The sequence below is a fragment of the Arachis stenosperma genome, chromosome 9, assembly GCF_014773155.1.
Source record: "Arachis stenosperma cultivar V10309 chromosome 9, arast.V10309.gnm1.PFL2, whole genome shotgun sequence".
Taxonomy (NCBI): domain Eukaryota; kingdom Viridiplantae; phylum Streptophyta; class Magnoliopsida; order Fabales; family Fabaceae; genus Arachis; species Arachis stenosperma.
This window is the reverse complement of record NC_080385.1, coordinates 3,326,797-3,346,140: the sequence shown is the minus strand read 5'-3', so window position 1 is coordinate 3,346,140 and position 19,344 is coordinate 3,326,797. Positions and strand designations below refer to the sequence as shown.

The 19,344-nt window shown below is 34.0% G+C and overlaps 3 protein-coding genes across 7 annotated transcripts; all 3 read right to left on the bottom strand.

Moving 5' to 3' along the window:
* LOC130950941 (probable plastidic glucose transporter 3) lies at positions 1-5,401 on the bottom strand. Of its 3 annotated transcripts, none has more exons than XM_057879544.1 (15): positions 5,234-5,401; positions 4,583-4,710; positions 3,837-3,933; positions 3,677-3,744; positions 3,447-3,579; positions 3,071-3,170; positions 2,861-2,973; positions 2,663-2,756; positions 2,062-2,215; positions 1,804-1,947; positions 1,606-1,679; positions 1,194-1,282; positions 923-1,037; positions 596-817; positions 1-290 (listed from the first exon to the last, which is right to left on the bottom strand). In XM_057879544.1, the coding sequence occupies exons 2-14, from the start codon at positions 4,647-4,649 to the stop codon at positions 629-631; spliced, it is 1,437 nt and encodes a 478-aa protein (XP_057735527.1). In that variant the 5' UTR covers positions 4,650-4,710; positions 5,234-5,401; the 3' UTR covers positions 1-290; positions 596-628. The 3 variants fall into 3 exon arrangements, with proteins under 3 accessions (XP_057735527.1, XP_057735529.1, XP_057735528.1); XM_057879546.1 differs by having other exon boundaries at positions 3,837-3,927; XM_057879545.1 differs by having other exon boundaries at positions 4,583-4,707; positions 5,234-5,300.
* A 948-nt stretch (positions 5,402-6,349) lies between these two features.
* Positions 6,350-15,036, bottom strand: LOC130947997 (golgin candidate 5-like). 3 transcript variants are annotated; one of them, XM_057876709.1, is made up of 19 exons: positions 14,863-15,036; positions 14,336-14,491; positions 12,566-14,097; positions 11,674-11,745; positions 10,872-10,946; positions 10,616-10,730; positions 10,202-10,263; positions 10,051-10,098; positions 9,390-9,674; positions 9,238-9,297; positions 9,022-9,105; positions 8,855-8,920; positions 8,665-8,763; positions 8,251-8,584; positions 7,965-8,182; positions 7,739-7,798; positions 7,517-7,630; positions 6,977-7,051; positions 6,350-6,677 (listed from the first exon to the last, which is right to left on the bottom strand). In XM_057876709.1, exons 2-19 carry the CDS (start codon positions 14,481-14,483, stop codon positions 6,657-6,659), a joined length of 3,468 nt encoding a protein of 1,155 aa, XP_057732692.1. In that variant the 5' UTR covers positions 14,484-14,491; positions 14,863-15,036; the 3' UTR covers positions 6,350-6,656. The 3 variants fall into 3 exon arrangements, 2 of the variants coding, with proteins under 2 accessions (XP_057732692.1, XP_057732693.1); XM_057876710.1 differs by having other exon boundaries at positions 7,965-8,164; XR_009072896.1 differs by lacking the exons at positions 6,350-6,677; positions 6,977-7,051 and having other exon boundaries at positions 7,965-8,157.
* A 1,139-nt stretch (positions 15,037-16,175) lies between these two features.
* On the bottom strand, positions 16,176-18,603 carry LOC130947933 (protein CURVATURE THYLAKOID 1C, chloroplastic). Its single transcript, XM_057876646.1, has 6 exons — positions 18,349-18,603; positions 17,438-17,532; positions 17,252-17,338; positions 16,945-17,007; positions 16,820-16,857; positions 16,176-16,525 (listed from the first exon to the last, which is right to left on the bottom strand). The coding sequence occupies exons 1-6, from the start codon at positions 18,446-18,448 to the stop codon at positions 16,471-16,473; spliced, it is 438 nt and encodes a 145-aa protein (XP_057732629.1). The 5' UTR covers positions 18,449-18,603; the 3' UTR covers positions 16,176-16,470.
* Between the last annotated feature and the right edge of the window lie 741 nt (positions 18,604-19,344).

Here is a 19,344-nt window from a genome sequence, read left to right as displayed (position 1 = left end):
TTTTACCTAAAGAGTTTCACGCATAACACAGAGAAAAAGGGTATCGTCCCATTTAGCCCTTTTCATCATAGTTAGATACTGACAAAAAAGAAAAATTATTTTTTATGGAAAAAAATATTCATTTTAGTCCCACGCAACCATTCAGTTTAAGCCTAGTCTCCACATAAAAAGAAAAACTAAAATTTACAGATCCCTTCCGTTGAGCACTTGATGCATGGGTCTAACTTCAGCATGGGATGATAAACCCTGCCAAAAAAAAAATGCCCTTGATGCACCATGCAGAGAATTTCCTGCAAATGGTTAAGATATGAATTAATATTGAAAATATTGAAATTGCTCAAAATTTAGCGAAAGTGCAATGATAATTATTTCCTGAACTGTTGTTATCTTTTGTTTTATTGGATCAGTGATGTTCTCTCAATTTCGGTGATGTTACACCTGACGCTTTTCTGTTTATAAAAGTACACACTAATGGCTTCTCTGACATCTAGGTGATAATATTACATCTGATAACCTTATTGAGTGAGATGTCACTCATGAATCATGATTGAACAACCTTTTGTATAATCAAATCGAAAATAGTGTATATTATTACCTCAACACAAGAGAAGTCAACATTTTAGTGCATTTATGATGCTTCTTGAGCAAGAAGTGCTATCTCAATTTCCTGTAGTGACTTCCCTTTTGTTTCAAGAATATACTTCTTCACAAAAGCCACTGCTATCAGACAGAATGAACCAAAAATACTATACAAGAGTTGTGCCCCAATTTGCTCCAGCAAGCGCAAAAATAGTAGACCCACAAAGAAGTTTATCACCTGTTACAAAAACAGTACTAAGAGAAAGGAGCCAAACAAGTAGAGCATATTCAACAAGCATTTGCCTAAATACTTTAATTTTTCTATGAGAATTTTCATGATTACCCAGTGCGCAGCCAAGCAAATTGCCATCGCCTTTGCTCTGATCTTGCCGGGTAGCATTTCAGACATAACGAGACAAGGAACCGGACCAGCCCCAAGTGCAAATGATAGCACAAACCTGCAGTTTCCATTTCACAATAGAGATGTATTCAGTAATTTAGCAGTACAAAAAAAAAAGAAGGTAAGGTATTTCAATCCATATGTTGTATCTAACTTAACAGAATAAGACAGATATTTAATTGAATTCAAGCTTTAAGCATTTCTGAAAACTTACAGCAACATGCCACCAACGGATAGATACATTGCTCCAGATCCTGCTGCAAATGAACTTGCAGCAAGAACTTGTAGACCCATTGCTACTGCCTATGTGAGAAAAACAATAAAGTTTGGATCATATATTTCTCATTAACTAGCTAATTAAATTTATAAAATGAAAAATTTGGTGCTAGATATATTATCAGCAACTTTAAATCCAGCTAGTCTAAGGTTTGATCCTTGTTAGACATCTGACTACAAAGTGAGTTGGGTCTGTAGTTCCTTGCAGTTCAAGACCGATTATCTGTAGTATGAATAATTTTATGAAAATATGTCCAACAAAATTTTATGTAAGTAATGCTTGAGTCTTTTTCTTTTCTAACCTAGCTCAGCAAAGTTATTATTTTCATTCTTTTCTCTTTCTTCCTTACCATGCCGAAAAAGCTACCCATGAGAAGCACTTTTCTTCCAAGTTTATCCATCAGAATCATTGCTACAATTGATCCTGCAGTACCGTAAACAATAAGGTTGAGTGAATTACACAGTAAGTATTTATCGAAAAAACATTATTTACAAAATCAAGACACTTTTTTTAATAAAAGAAAAAAAAAAGAGCTAAGCCAGAATACCCAATAAATTGCAAACTCCCACGCTCGTATTTGCAAGATCAGATGGTACACCAAAGCTTTCAAAGACGGTCGAGGAGAAATAGAACACAGCATTTATGCCAGATAGCTGCTGTAAAGCAAAAAGCACAGAACCAATGAACATCACTGCAAAATGCAGAAACAAGCAATATTTCAAGATTAGATAACATAAAGTGGTCATGTAGATGATACAACTATTCTACAAACAGTATTCAAAAATAGAAAAATATGGTCATTTACCTCTAGCATGGCAGCCACAGAGTAATTCTGATAGTTTTACAGAACTAGACTCATCACCTCTATCAGACTTTGACAGGTCAGCCATTGCAGATTTCACATTTACTCCTCCCAAGAGCTTCTCAAATTCAGCCTCAGCTTCAATGGTTCTTCCTCTCTTTTTTTTTTTATTTTTTAAAAAAAAAGAAGAATCAAATAAGTATAGGTTCCAGTGCAGGCAAATGACTCACGGTCTTGCTCTTATAAGTAAAGTGTGCAGTAATGCTTAAAAGATATAAATAAAGAAACGATTTATTTTACAACATTATTTTTAATAAGAGAATTGATCATAGTAAGATGGCAAATAAAAATATGGAGAATGAGATATAACCGTTTTAAGTATCAGTCTTACGTGCTCTTAACACATGTTAGTATCTAATACTTATCTGTCTCTCTTAAGCCTAATCATAATCCAATAAAAATACCAAGTTCACACTTAAATAACCAAAAAACCACGGTCAGGATCAACATTATTCTAACAATTGGATCTGAGACAGTTGAAAACAAAAGGTTAGCAGTATGTACTTGGAACTTGGAAGTTATTCATAATTTACGCAAAGACAACCTTGAAGAGCCAGTGTGGACTCTCTGCACTGATCTCCATGCAAATGGCAAGCACTCCAGCAGGAATGATGGATACCCAGAAACAAATCCGCCACCTGAACATTAATTTCCATATGAAATGCAACTGTGAAATTGGGTGATAGATAAGACTACCATAAATATATGTTTTGCTAAATCAAACTATAATATCATTTCATACCAACCCACTATTTCCTTGGCTGGGATTCCTATAAAGAAAGAACCCATAAGTCCAAGACATGTTGCAATCTGAGTTAAAGCCCCAAAAGTACCCCGCACAGCTGGAGGTGATACCTACAAATGCAAATGGATTTTAAATTTGTTTTTAAAGAGACATCCATTGAGTAATATTGCGATATCATAACATACACAACAATATCAAACAATATACCTCAGCCACATAAAGAGCAGCAACAGGTGGGCCAAGTCCCATTCCGGTACCAACAAATAACCTTCCCAAAAGCATGCCCCACAGGCTATTTGCTGTTGCACTGCATAAATTGTGAATAATAATAAGTTTATCATTTTGTCATCAAAATTAGAAAACAGTTTACAAGATAACATGTCTAACTATAAAACAAAGAAAGCGCGAGAAAGTGGCTCCCATAATTTTATCACAATATTTTGAGAATATATATATTGTTGGTTAACAGCATAACTGTTGGTAGTTCCTTTGCAGAATAAAATTTAAATCTTAATTACATAAGATTGTAAAGTGATGGAAATGGTGAAAGATAAAAACTAATTTGCAATTATGCTGCAGATACCTCATTCCTGCTCCAATTATCATAGGCAATGCACACAACTGGAAACTTCTTTTACGCCCAACCCCATCAGCGATCCAACCACTAAACAGAGACCCAACAAAAGCACCTCCTAAACAGGTACTTACTACAAGACCTTCATCAACATAAAAAGCAAATAAAATAGAGAAATATTTAGATTCAGAACATGAGAGTGAGCATTAATAATAATCAGACAAATACAAAGGAAGTACCTTCAGCCATTGTATTCCCACTAAAGTCAAGATCTTCAGAAATGCTCTCTAAGGTTTCATTGACTACTCTGCATAACCAATATAGCAACAAGGTAATTAAATAATTTCACAAACATCAGAGAAATAAAGCTTATTCAAGCTTCAATATAGAAGAGCATACCCAATATGGTAGCCATATAAGAATGAAGATAGAGAAGCCACTACAACATGCCGCAAAGATCGTCGCCAAGGTTTTGCGTTCGGTAAACGCACTGAAGCTTGAAATAAAACTTTTTATGTTAGTGATATCATTAGAAGCCAATTTCTCCACAGGAGCTATAATAATTTCAAATGGAAAATACATGAAGAAAATGAGATAGAAGCTAATTGTTTTCTGACCTTTTAACTTTATTAAGTACATAAGCCATGATTATATTATCTTCCGATGTTAATTACTGTATGTATATGCACAACAATCTTTCCGTCTCAAATTAAAAATTTGCAAGCTTGTAAACGGAATGGATCATCAAAATGTGAGCACAATTTCTAAACACATGCTACTAAAAAAATAGACATTCGTAGTAGACATAAATAATCATTACTATATATACTCAAAAAAGAAGGGAGTAATGTTCCATCAAGGACGTCATGAGCACACATATATAGACATAATATGATGTCATGAAGATAGTTTACTGGAATTTCTGAATAATAAATATTATCCATTTTAAAGTACCCATTTCCATTTTTCCAGTCTCTGCTTGAATCATATATTATATGGAAATATCTTTCTCTCTGATAATTTGTGGGAGCACTTAAGTATAAAATCAATAAACCCAAGTTTTCTAAAAGAACAGGGTGATTGGAATGCTCAGAAATTCAACAAAGTATGAATACATGAAGAAGATAACAAAAGCAGCAAGGTACCTGAATTTTCTTCTTTTCCATGCCCAATTATGTAATCTCTGGATGCAACTCGCTGCCGTCCACGCATAGTGAAACAACTAAAATCTTTTCCAGAAACCTAGCAAAGGGAGTAAACTCTACACAGGCTTCTGCATCACCAGATTAAGAAACCTCAATAAAAAAACTCATCATTGCAATAGCAGCATGGCAACATCAACTACCACAAGGGAACAATCAAAACAACAAAGTTACATAAATTTTTCTAAGGCTTCAGCATCACAAGAACAAGAAACAGCAATCGAAGAGACTCACTAGTAGTTAACAAAAACAACAAGCAAAATTAACTAAAAAAAGTTGCAAAGTTTTTCTCAGATCTAACAATTCCAGAACTTCATTTTTTCTGTTCACACGGCGCTCTTTAAGATTTATTCTCGATGCACATTGTTACTTCCAAGAAAATAGGAAGGAACTGAAACTCCACTATCGATGATTCAGTTCAAAACGGTTCGTTTTTTCTTTTTGTACTCTTTTTTAATAAAATAAAATCGCATAAAAGATCAAGAAGCTCCTTCTCTCACCACGATCACAGAGAACACTGAGAGTTGAAAAGCACACAAAGAAATGCACTAATCACATGCTTCACGTAAAGAAAGAGACTTGAAAAGTGGTTACCTTAATTTGCTGTGTGGCGAAAGAATGTGGAAAATGGCGTGTTGAAATGCAGCGAGAGAGAGATGTAATGGAATTGAACCAGAAAATGTGAGAGTGAAGTGTTTTGTGGTGTTGTTATGGCTGTTGAAGGCGAAGACACGTGGCAGTAAGGGACGCAGTCTTGGTGCATATTATGGGAAAAGCTCCCATTGATTCTGCACTAAGCAAAATAAATAACTTAATAAAATAAATAAATAAATATAAAATGTCGATAATTTCCACATGATTTTACTTTTGTCTCCTTAAGGAACGTTATATACTTATATTATATTCATATGTTTATTTACTTTTGATATTCTAGGTTTGTTTATATTTATATCATTGTCTAAGGTGTGATGCTACTCGCTGGCTATATCGCTATCTGATAGTCATATATATGGATTTTAGATTGATTTATTGGTATTTAGGAATTTGAATCTTCTAAAAGAAAGTTGTACAGTGCAAAAATGAAGAATTAGTTTCATTTAAATGAGTAATTATTAGTTTATTACTACGTGTAGTTCAATTAAAATAATTGTTTTCAAATTCATTCTCCAATAGTTAATGTAATAAATCTACCAATATTAGGTTTGTATATATATCTGTGTAGTCCAACATGATGTATATTATTTTATTATTTAGATGTGCGGCAACACTTGAAGTATGGTATCTAATTCTAAGAGGCAGAGGCATGAAAATTTGGCCGAGATTTGCATGTGCTTGCTTACATTTGCACATGCATCTTCATTCTGTTGCATGAAATGGGTACTGTGTGCAGCATAGTTAAAGATTGACTATAGTATCTTAAAATTTATTATTGTAAAGTTGTGAAAGATAAACTAATATATAACCCCAAAAAAAATCTTTATCTTTTGATTATTGTAAGAAAATAAATCTAATAAAAAGATAACTGCCAACAAACATAACTTTAGATATATCAGTTAAGTTATAATCAATATGACATGATTTATTTTATGACTACAACCAAGGAATTATATAATCTATCAGGCACAAGTGAAAAAGAATATAATATCATCAAATATTTAAAGGATTGTATATGTACATGTATAATCATATTCAAAATTTTCCAATCACACAATTCCCACCAAAAAATAGTAATTATCTATTTATATCAACCAGAAGATACATGTTTAAATTTGGTAATAGATTAGCTATACAAAATTCTGCAAATAAAAAAAATACAAAATTAAATTTATTTTTATTCCCCATTTCTTTTCTTGTAAGAATACAAGTTACACTTTTGACAAGGGTGACTTTGAATAACTATTGCCAAGAGAGAATCAGATATAGAGCATGCATTAATCTTCAATTTACTATAACTGTGCAATTCAGATCACAAGTTCTACTACATGCTAAGCTTTCTTACAGCTCAGTTAGCCACTATTTATGAACTCATCCTTTGAATCTGTAAACATGAATAGCAAGGGTAAGAATTCCAGAATGGCACAATAAAAGAAGTGCTATTTTGTACTAAAGTATTCCATCCATTCCATACTAAGAATCATTTTGACTTTTCTGTTACATTCATAAAACTACTAATCTAGATATATTGTATCAAGTGTATCAATATATGAATGTACTAAAAAAGTCAGAACAACCATCAATATAAATGGAAGGAGTACTTTACAACATCTATTAGACTTATAAGAATCAATGAAGCGTTAAATGAGGATTTCAGTTACATTTCTGATGAATGTTATATACCTTACTAACAAGTAAGTTGACTTGTTCTCTGTACATTTCCTTCAAGTCCACGATATCCGCGCGAAGTTCCTCCAGCTACATACATTCAACTTTTTATATAAAAAGTAGTAATTCTTTTCTTTGTCAAAATACAAGCAGATATAACAGCTAAGATATAGAAAACTAAGTATAAAACCTCTCTTCCTTTTCTTTTTCTTATAATTTTTTTTTATTTGCATCATTTTCCTTCAGGGCACATGTTAATTAATTTTCCTAGTTCTGTTGTGTAAATCAGTGAGAACAAAGTGGTCACCAATTGTTGTATCCAATCTTGACCATCAGTGCATGGTTATAGTTATACGGTCCAGATTTCATGTTCTCATCTCTCATTGTAGGCATTGCTCTCATGTGACACACTCCCTTTAAACAGAAGAGGATTTAAAAGGAAAAATAGAGAAGTTGCTATACAACCATAACATTGGCTGTAGTTAAAAAGCAAAAGCCGAAATTTGTCTAACAATTTTGTTTCAACGAAAAGCAAAAGCCGTAGTTAAAAAGTACCTCTTCATCACGTTCGCCCATCAACTCCAACGCAGCAGAGTGCCTCCTCCTCAGTGCATCTAGCTCTGCTCTTACACTAGGTAACATGGATGCCTCCGCACGCAACTTTTCACACTGCAGCGAGTGTGCACAAATCATGCTTAACAACAACAGTACCAGTAAATTCTAAAAAATAAGCTCAGTGCCAGTAGATTCTAAAAAATAAGCTCAAACCAAGCCCACCTGTTCCGTCATTTTGACCAATTCCTCAGACAGAGAATCACGAATAGATTCCATTGATGCCTGAAAGTTTTTAGATTGAAAAAATGCCATCGGGATTACTTGTTGGATTTAACAGCTTAATCTATAACAGGCATTATGACAAGTTTGCGACAAAAAGGGAAAATAAAGTGGAGTGGAAGCTTTAGTTTCAAATATTAATTCAAGGAACAAAGGCAATGAATATTACCAATCGTGACATGTATGAAGCAAGTTCGTTCTCTTTCTGACGAAGTGCTGACTCAAAAGCACTGGGTGTCATGCTCCTCATATAGTAAGGACTCATGCCCTCTCCAGAGTTTCTCCTCTCGGAGAAACTCCCAGATGAGTCCAATGATGCTTGCAGAAAGTAGCTTTCTCCCATGCTTGCCAGCGAGCTTGACCTAGAGACTTTCCGAGACAGGTTGCCTACATAATAAAGTGTATCATAGAAAAACACCACAGACCAGCAATGTAAACAAGGGTAGAGTACAAACCATTCTCAAAGGCAGAATTTTGCTTTGTTGTCATTCTTTGATCGGATAATTGAGCAGAATGAAGACGAGAAGTCCTCTCCAGATCCAACCGAGCTGCCTTTTCTTTCTCTATCTCCTGCTGCAGATATTCTCTTTCCACCAATGCATCCTGTAACTCTTTCTTGTGTTTCTGCCTGAGTTCCCTGATCTCTAGCTCAAGCCTTCTTACACGACCTTCTTGGGTGTCGGCATCCTCCTTTGAAGCAAGGTACTCCTGCCTACTTTCTGCCGCTCTTTGTCTCTCCTTTTCAAGTGTCCTATTTAACTGAGTCTGTTCGGCTCTAAGACATGAAATCTGTAGTCCATTGCAAAAGTAAGTCACAGTTATGTAAGATCACCATTATAGACATAATTTCACTCAATAAATGAGAGAACCTGAGCATCAAGAACATTGATTCGGGACAAGGTTTGAGATAAGCGTTCATTCACTGAACGCTCACGTTCCTCGGCGGCGGCAGCTTTAGCTTCTGCTTCCTGTGGAGTAAATAGGAAAAGATAAAGTAATAAACAATAAATATCAAAGGGGATAATTCCACATTTAAACTCAAGAAAGTATTTTAAGGACCTCAAGTCTAGAACTGAGATTTCTTTCAACAGCAGCCCAAGCATCTGCCTTTCTGGAGTTTGCTTCCTGTTATCATGGTGAATTCTAGTCAAATACAGATTGCATGCAAATGAACCAAATGATGAATAAAAAGAAATCTTGAATCACATATGTAACTGTTTATTTACCTGCATGGCTTCAATTTGCCTCAAAAGTGGCCTTGTGGATTCTGGAACTTGCATAATCAGTTCCTCGCACCGTCTTTCACTTGCCTAGATAAAACAATAAGCAAATTACGTATACTGCAAAGGCAGCAGTTAAGATGCTACACCATAAAGAAAACTGGGAAAAGCAGCAATCAAAGTTAAACAATTTAAGCACATTAAGAAAGCAAGGGAGCACACCTGGTAGCGCTTTTTAAGATCCTCAATGTCTTTCCGGAGCATATCTTCTTTGAAGATTGCCTAAAAATGGATTAAGATGCTAGAAACCTTAAATCGAGATCCTGGATAGATATCAACTTGGTATTAAAAAAAAAAACACCACACAAGCAAACCTGTTGATCCTTTCTAGTTAAGGTTTGCCTTAATTCTTCAAGAGCCTGGACCAGAGCAGATTCACGATCCTCAGCCTCCCTTAGACGATTCTCTAGCTCAGTTCTTGCTTCATTGTTGGCACGTGCCTCTGCTAATGCTTCAGCCTCCTTAGCAGCTGCCAAAGCATTACTGTAATATTCTTTCTGTGTTGCAAGCTCTGCTTGATGCTTCTCCATTGTTTCTTGTAACAAATTCTCAGTAGCCATCTTGTCCCTTTTGATACTTTCTACTTTATTCTCCTCTGCCTGGATTAAGAGCAATTAAAGAACTGGTAGACATTAGCATTGTCACAATTTTTGCTAAAAAAAAAGTTAAGGAACTGGTAGCACCCCATAAATCATATATATCTTTTATAAAAGTTATTGCTGTTCAAAAACTACATGGAGTGAGACAGGACTTCATTTAGATTAATTATATCATAGAGGAAACATTTGGCAAGGGGACGAACAACCAGAAGAACTAAGCTCAAATAGTAAAGTTCAAGGAATCAGTTCTATACTATAGATATAATGCATGAAATTTGTATCTCTAGGATTGCTTGCTTATTGAAGATACTTAAACCTATTCAGATCATTACAAAGGTAATAAAAATTTCAAGAAAATATTTCATCATTCAATTACCTGAAGTTTAGTAGCCAAACCTTTCTTCTCCTCCTCAAGTTCTCTAATCTATATTTTTAAAAATAAATAAATGAAACATTGATTAGTTGATGTAGGAGCAACAAAATATGAATTTTTAGAAAAAAACAAATGCAGCAAGTAGGCTGCATACCTGAGCCCTTAATTTCCTAATTGTCGATTCTTGAATAGCCTGCTTTCTGGAAAGTTCTTCACCTGAGATGAGATACATTCTAACATAAAAAGGGACCTCTAAGATATCCAATTGTAACTACAATAGAAATGCCCCTCAAATATATTATCCATTTGTCAAAACAAGATAAGAAAATTTAATACATTGCATATGGAAATTTTAATTGGATTTTTTTAATTGATAAATTACAGTGGAGGGCACTAGGCCCAAAAGGAAAAGAAGACTGAACAGATCAAATTTTAATTGGATTTAATTTGATCTTGACCAAATTTACAAATGCCATAACAAGACAGTGCCACTTATTTCAAAAATGAACTCAAAGCAGGGAAGAATTCCAAATATTTAATTCAAGTTGAAAATGTCCAACTGCCCTACCTTCTGCCATAACTTGAGTAATTATTTCATCTTTTTCCTTCAAGAGAGCAGCAGCATCACTTCTTTTATTCTGCTCCCGTCGAAGCGTATCCCTTTCCTTCGTGAGAGCATACACCTGTGATTATTCATATACAATCGATAAAAGATTTGATAAATCATAACCAGTCATTTGCAGCATATCTTATTGATAGCTATGGTTAATAGGTAAATTATAACTTTGATAAATTTAAAGTCATACAAATTATTACCCAGTTACCTTTCTCTCAAGAGTTCCAACCTTCTGATGGTATTCCTCTCGCAAATGCTCCATCTCTGCATCATTGGATTTTTTCTGTTCCACGATCATCAACAATTGAATATAAACAGATCAAACTTCAAAGGGAATCAGAAGCAAAAAAAAAAAAAAAGAGATATTGGGGGGGGGGGGGGGGGGAGAAAGAAGATATCGAAAAGATTAAAACAAAATACTTCATCAGATCTGATAATGATATAACAAATAACACACGTAGAAAAATTTGAATGGCTTTTACCAATTATCTCCATTGAAGGTTTTTTTTTTTTCGTTTCCCACGGTATTCCTAAACCCGGCAAGCCAAGGACTAATTTGTCGCAGATCTAAGCTACATTTTAAGGTTTACCGCTGGCCAATGAGTTGCTGCATGCACAAGGTGGGATTCGAACTCCCAACACTTGCTTAAGCGGACTAGTGAGCTAACTACTAGACTAACCCAAGTTGGTTTTTTATGCAACTATAACCGAGTGGTCAAAAGCACTTTTATACTTGCAATTTACAAAAATAAAAGAAACAAACAAAAATGTGTATAAACTTTATAGAGAGATCAGGCATATGAGAAGCACAACAAAACATGAGATAGAGTATTTCACAGCAGATTAGACAAGTAGCATGCGTATTAGACAATCACATGAAAAAACAGTTAAATGCACAAATAAATGTAAGGACTAGCAAACCATATGGAATGGATGTATCAATGAGAAGACTGAGTATTGAAAATCATAATATCATGCCAACTGTAAGGTGCCATAAAAAGGAACTATACCTTTAAATCCTGAATCATGCCTTTTAAGTGTTCATTTTCATTCATTAATTTTGCAATTTCGTCAGCTTTAGCCTGAAAGAGAATTAACAAAAATTTCAAGATTGCAGAATTGCAATAAAATGTGAAAACACAATAATGTCTGCAAAAGATTAACATAGGAGTTTGAAATGTTGAGTAAACAGACCACCCATGCAGCTCCAATAACAGATGGAGAGATCCAATAAAAAGGCAAAATCAAATCATTTTAGTGATTCATGGAAACTCCACCACGTGACCTCAAGGTCACGGGTTCAAGCCGTGGAAACAGCCACTGATATAATTATCAGGTTAGGCTGCGTACATTACAACCTTGGTTGCAGCCCTTTCCCGGACCCTGCGTTAAACGCGGGACGCTTGTGCACCGGGTTGCCCTTTTATGGAAACTCCACCTTGCTAGTGCTAGTAAGATAATTGCATCATCTATTCTTTTCTTTTCTTTCTTTTTTTTTTTTTTATTTCTGGTGTAAACATTGCAACATCTTTAGCTAGCTGAAATCAGATGTTATCCCTTGATAGGCTACGTCAAGGGTACACATCCATGTTTGGTAGGCTAGCCAGTCCATTAAGAGGTTAAAAAAATTCAAGAATAAGTGAGAGGGGATTTAAATTCAAGTTTTTTTTTTCTATACTGAAAATTTTAAAATTTTCAATTCTAATGTGTATCACATAACACATGGAAAAATAAAATATTGAATTTGTCCATATTCAATCTTGATTAAAACTTAACTATCTGACTACCATTTAATAATCTTCATCATCATGTGTAATCCAATGTATATTCAGAAAATAAAAATGAAATGTGCATCAGAAAATCCTTTTGCACTACCATGATTATGAGCAGCAAATGAAATACCTGAGCTTGCCTGGCAGCACCTTGAAGTGCAGCTTCCATCATTTTCATATCCCTCTTCAGCCTCTCCACTTCAAGCATAGAATCTGAGACAGAAATATTTGTAACAGACTGCAAATGCTGCTCTCTAGTGTCGGTTTTGACATCATTGACTTTATGATATACTTCCTTTGCTTCATGAGTTGCTTCATTTTCATGCAAACTTGATTCAGATACCACCTCAGAAGATTCATTTGATGGACTAAAGCTGGACAAAATTTCAATATGTGAATGCCTGGCAGCATCATCTTCCTCAACAGCCATAGCATGTGGAACAGAAGTATCAGCCTTGTCTTTTTTGTCGCTATCACCTGATATCTCAGGTTGAATGGAAGAAACTCTCTCCACACTTTCTTCTGCTTGCACCCTCTCTTCTTTACTTTCCTCATTTGCCTCCATTTGATTTTTTTGTTGCACATCACTCAAACCTTGTGACTCACCAGGATCACTCATACTACCCTCAACTTGATCCTCTCCAAGATTAACAGGCATGGGTTGCATTGACAATAAACTCTCGGTAGTTCTCGCTTCGGCAATCTCATTTTCTTGATTAATGACAACAGGATCAGGATCCAAACTCTTAGCATGCTGGATGTTGAGTTCAGACAAATCAACAGGCATCTCAGGTAGTTGGTGTTCTTCGCTTCCATGGTCCAAATTCTGAATAGTTGTTCCATCTGCTAATTCTTTCTGCTCACCATCTTCTACTTCTACTTTAAGCACTTCATTCTTTTCCAAGACAGTTGTTTCGTCAGCTGTGGCATGGGTTGTGTTTTCATCTGCAGACTCCATCTGTTCACCACCTTCTTCTTCTACCTTCTCTGCTTCATTCACTTCTTGAACATCGGTTTCTTCAGTATTGACAACGGCTGTGCTATCATTTTCAAATCCTTCAGCTTTCTCATCAATAGTGGTGTCTTTTTTCTTATCAGTGGTTTCTTCAGTAGTAACAACGGCTGCTTTATCATTTTCCAATCCTTCCTTTTCCTCAGCGACGGTGGTTTCTTTTTCCACACCAGTGGTTTCTTCAGCAGTATCAAGGGCTGCGTTATCATTTTGGAATCCTTCTTTTTTCTTGGAAACAGCGGTTTCTTCAGTAGTAACAATGGCTGCATTATCTTCTTGGAATCCTTCTTCTTGGAATCCTTCTTTTTTCTCACCAAGGGTTTCTTCAGTAGTAACAAGGGCTGCATTCTCGTCTTGCAATCCTTCTTTTTTCTCAGCAACAATAGTTTCTTCAGTAGTAACAACTGCTGCACTATCATTTTGGAATCCTTCTTTTTCCTCAGCAACAGTGGTTTCTTTTTTCTCAGCAACAGGTACATCATCTGGAGACACCGGTTTATCCAATGATTTCTTAGGTTCAGATTCTTGTTGAGGGGATTCTAGTTGTTCTGATTTTTCATCAGTGTTTTCCTCACCATTATTCCCCATAAATGCCATAACAGGATTAAACAATGCTTTTGGATCTCGGCGTAAAGTCCATGACCCTGAAGCTGAAAGACAAATACAATTTCCAGAAGTAGAATCAGTGCAAAATATTCCTACCAAAAGCAAGCACATTGCATTTCAAAATTCAACAATTTCATTGATCTTAACATTACTACCAACACTAACCAGCAAACTCTGCATCTACTTATTATCTCAATTATGAAACTCCCGTCATCATAGGAACCCCATTCGGACAGAACACATAGAGCAGTGCTTGGAACTTGAACAATGCAAATAAATTACCTTCATTGCTGGATTCAGAATTCTCCTCAAGCCCGAGAGCACTATCGAAATTCTTCTCAATATTCTTCACACTCTCCTGAAGCTTATTCACCGCTCCCGCCAAATCTGGGAAGCTACGCCATGTGTTGTTCGTACTAAACCACGCCATCTCTACCGCTGAAAACCAAAACAAAGCCTATACATTAATACATTATGCACATTGCCAATTACAAACACAGCCACTTCTCCAATTGCAATTTCAGATTAAATTCCAATCCAATTATGCACATTACCCATTCAAAGAACAACCACTTCCACAATTTCAATTTCAGATAAAACCCTCCCCATAATGCACATTGCCAATTCAAAAACGCACCACGTTCTTCAAATTTCAGATACCAGAAAATGGAGAACATCAACATAACACAAACAAATTTTAAAAAAAAATCTGGAATCTAAATCATGTAATTCATTGTATAGCCATGAAAATTGGTAAAAGAAAGACATTGATGAATGCTGAGAAATTGAATTCATAAAAAAGAAAAAACCTTAATGAAGCGAGTGCGTTGGATCCAGGGAATCAAAACATAGTATCAAAAATTGAACTTGTTCAGCTTCAACGCATTATTGATCAGCACTTTCATTTACGAAAGAAACATTTAAAATCTGTGCATAACACCTATTGTAACCTTTGGTATTTTCTGGAAAAATAAAAAAGAAAAACATAAATTGTGGGGTGAAAATGAAGCAAAATAAAGTGCAATTTTTTTTTTTTGGAGGGTGTGTAATTGGAGAACGCGGGTTCGATTTTTGTTTGTTTGATGAACTCTGCAAAATAAAAAACTATGGCGTTATGCGCTTTTTTTCGGTTCTTACTGTTGGCATCGCTTTGCAAAGCAATCAATTTTTTTTTCATTTCTCAATTTAAAAAATTAAAATATTTGGTGGGTGAAATTGTTAGGGCAAAAAAGGTTACACAACCTCTCATTTTTTATATATATAATTGTTGGCTTAAATATTTTATATATATATAAATGATGAACTTTGATTTTGGTCTTTGTAAAAAAAATATTTTAGTCCAATCGTTTTTAAGATAATATTTGGCTTTAATATTAATCCTAGAAAACTATGATAAAATAGTTTCAGGAGTTTAGACTATTATATATAGAAGGATTTGAAATAAATTGTCCCAATTTGAATATGTTTAAGACAAACATATTATTTGAAATATTTGAACCAAATTCAGTTATCAATTATTTTTATATGTTTCAAAATAAAAGTTCACAATATTTTTTAGAAATTAAAACATATTTAAGTACTTTATTTTTGTATGAAGTGATATTATAATTTTATATTGTCATCTTCTGAAAAGTATTAAATTTAGAGGTTAATATTGATGTATATGAAATCTCGAATTTTGTCGTTTAAAGAATAAAATAATGGAGTTTTAACTTTTAAGATATCAGCATATCCAGTGTAACGACCAAACATTATATTCCTTATATAGAATTTTATATAAAATATTCTCATACTCATAAGCATAACTTTTATATTACTTACACAACCAAAAGATGATTATAAAAGCATGAATTTCTCATAGAAAAATAAAGGTTGATTAGTTAATGAATAAACATTTGGAATAATACTACTATCATGGAATAACTATATTTAAATGCGTTATAAGTATCTTTCTTTCACAGGGATAGCTTGCTTTGAAAATGACATGCAATTATCTATGACAAAGTTGGCCTTAAATTTGAGTGCATTGTGCATATATACATGTTATATTAGTTCACACTTCACCATATTTTTTGAATTATTTTAGGGAGCGAGATGGGAAAGGATAGTAAGATACAACATGTTAATGAATTATTTATCAACATAATTTACGATAAAAACATGATTTATTTGATCTATGTAGAAAGGTGCTCTCACCCTTCCTATTTAAGTGTTTCCGGTGAAAAAGAAGCTTAAGCAAATAGATGCAAGCTTTAATTCATTGATGTGTAACACATTGATCATTCACCCTACAAACAAGACCCTTTCTACAATTCTTGCTGCATCTTTTCATCCAATCCTCCAACAGAAGAACTTTTACAGCAACTCATAATCTACACTTAAAATTGCAATCTACAGGAACATTTTGGAAGCACAAATTACTGGCCCAAAATATCTGATACTGACTTGTTCAGGATTCTAAAGAGCTCTTCCCTGTGTAAGTAAAAAACATTCAAATGAAATTGCTTGCAAATTAGGTACAATACTAGCCAATTTATTGAGATCTCTGTCACAAAGGACAAGCAAAAAAGATCCTATTTAAGAAAGTATTGTAGGAAAAAAATCATTAACCACTATAATTGAGACAGGTTAGTCTCTTTACAAGGTAGCTTTAATCATCAACCAATTTTGCATGGTTATAATTAGTCATTTGACGTAGATTTGGACCAATGCTATTAATATTATGATGTAGTCAATATCAAGATGAAGGTGAGCAATAATACTTACCGGTCGGGTTTGAACAAGAGATATCGATATGTAAACCACTGAAATAAAAAGAGAAGTTTATATTACTAGACAACATTAAGCACATTAAGAATAATAAATAGAGGATTCAATCTGTAATCACTTACCGCAGTAAATAGTATCCCAATTAATTCTAGTGCAGTAGGGATAATTGGTAATTTGTCAACAGCCTATGTACAAAATTCACAAAGGCAAAAACAATATTAGAATGCTGCAAATGAATATTCATTAAACAATCTCCCTATATTTGAAAACAAATTTCACTTTGACTAATTTGATACTCAAAATCAACATATCTAGATACCATTTGCCTAGTGTTCAGATACTTTGACAAAAGAATATATTGTGAACTGGCTCAAGAGATGTTTGTCTGGATCATGATATCTCAATGATCAAGTTAAATACTTAAATTACCGTGATTAAATTTGCTGATGCCCAAACTGCTACTACAGCTGAAAAGCCTAAACCAATTAGTCCCAACCGGTCCTCAGGTTTATCCCACTGTTTTAAAATGAAAAGGGGAAAAAAGACAGTCATCAACTTATTTGTATGGTCCACATCTATCCTTTGAATGAGAGACGAGTGGAAGGAGAAACTCACAACATTCTGAACCGTCTTGAAAACAGTAAGAGTAGTAGAAGATTCAGAACTATCTCCAGAGGCCTTCACAACAAAAGCAGTATGGTTTCGTCTCTCTACGAAATAAAAATAGGCAAATAAAATCGAATCAGGAATACAAAGGCAGTGATAGATAAGTCACCCTTACTGCCACTCTACAGAACCGTACATGAGATTTTCACCTCATTATGCATCAGCAGAAGTTATAGATAATCAAATGAAAGATGTGGAACGATGATGACAAGGACATAGTTACAATTGATCCGTAGACACAAAAGTTCAAATGTAATCTTAATGTGCATTAAAATCACACTTTAAAATCACAAATACAATAATAATCTTTTAAACTGAATCCAATCCAGTACAACATCTTTGATGAATTGTACATATAAAACTTACAGTAAAGTGACAAATAAACCTGTGAGGATTTCCACTTCAGGCAGTTTAGGGTCTAGAGTTTAGGATAAAAAATCTTAATTTGAACTAACTTATCTACGTTTGTTATCCTATAGAACTTTATTGGTACTTTTTTTTTCTTTAGGACTAATCTGTCTGAAATATAGATCCTCGTGTTTATTTGTCATTTTACTCTAGAATCTACTTCAACCAAATTGTATAATGGAAATATTCTAATGGTACATTGTGTTATTACTTATTAGAAAATTTAATTTCTTTAAAAAAAGGTTATTCAATTGGACTTATACTAACTACACTTTAAATAAAATCAAAATTAAAAAATTAAAAGGAAAGAAAAAACCTTAAATCAAAACCTAAAATTGAAGAATTGACAATCACAGAAGAAATCAAACTTTGCAGACGCACAGTGCACGTGGGGAAAAAATTCAACTTAGAAATTAAAAATAAAATAAATACAAACAAGTAAAAAGGGTTACCAAAAAGAGGAGAAAGGGGGAAACTATGCATGGTCACAGCATGTGATTGTCGACCATGAACCAGCAACGGTGGTAGCAAGCTTGCAACAGTGGAAGCCATTTCCAACTCCAAAGTGCTACCACAAACCTTTGGAACAGTACACTGCTGCAAGATGAGTGCCACTGAGTTCAGAGTTCGGAGACAGGGACTGAGAAGTGAGAACCACAATATTCAAAGCCAAGCAATGTGAACCACAAAAAAGATATCGAAATCAAATAAAATTACTTCTCTGAAAATAAAAATTCTCAATTTTGTTGACTTTTCTGTGTTTTTGGGTCGGAACTTCTGTTTTTTGGCCATGTACTTTATGGGCCTTAGGCCTGTTTTCATATAAAAAATACATGGACCAACTTGATCGAATGGACCAGCTTCTGTTTTGTTGTATTTGTTGACTTTTCTGTGTTTTCGCTAGTCCAATGTTCGAATCACGTCTTATAGTAGTTTATTAGCCAACAGCAGATCTTTAAATAAAGTTTAAATTCACGACGAATTAATTTTTTAAGCTGCATTTGCTTATAGGGACGGGACATCGAAATAAGAACACAAAGACACAAAATCATGTTTGACAGATGAAATATGAATAGAGATATTGTATCTAGAAATACTGAATTAGTGTATTTTGTATACATTCACATGAAGAACACAGAGACATTAACAAGGAACAAAACTTATTTTTTATTTTTTTTATTATTCTTGTTAATTTTTTATTATTATATCTTTTTTCTCAAATTTTTTGGATTAAAAAAATGAGAATAAATTAAATTTTTATAGTTTGTTATAATTTTTCATGAATACAACATTTTGTGTCTCTAATCTTTATATCTTGTTCTTAATATCTTATCTCATCCTGTTCTAAAAAATAAATACAGTCTTATATGTCAGATTGAGAGATATAGTAAACAATAAAAAAAATCTTCTAACTGAAATTTAAAAGATGACTCCAAAAAAATAAAATT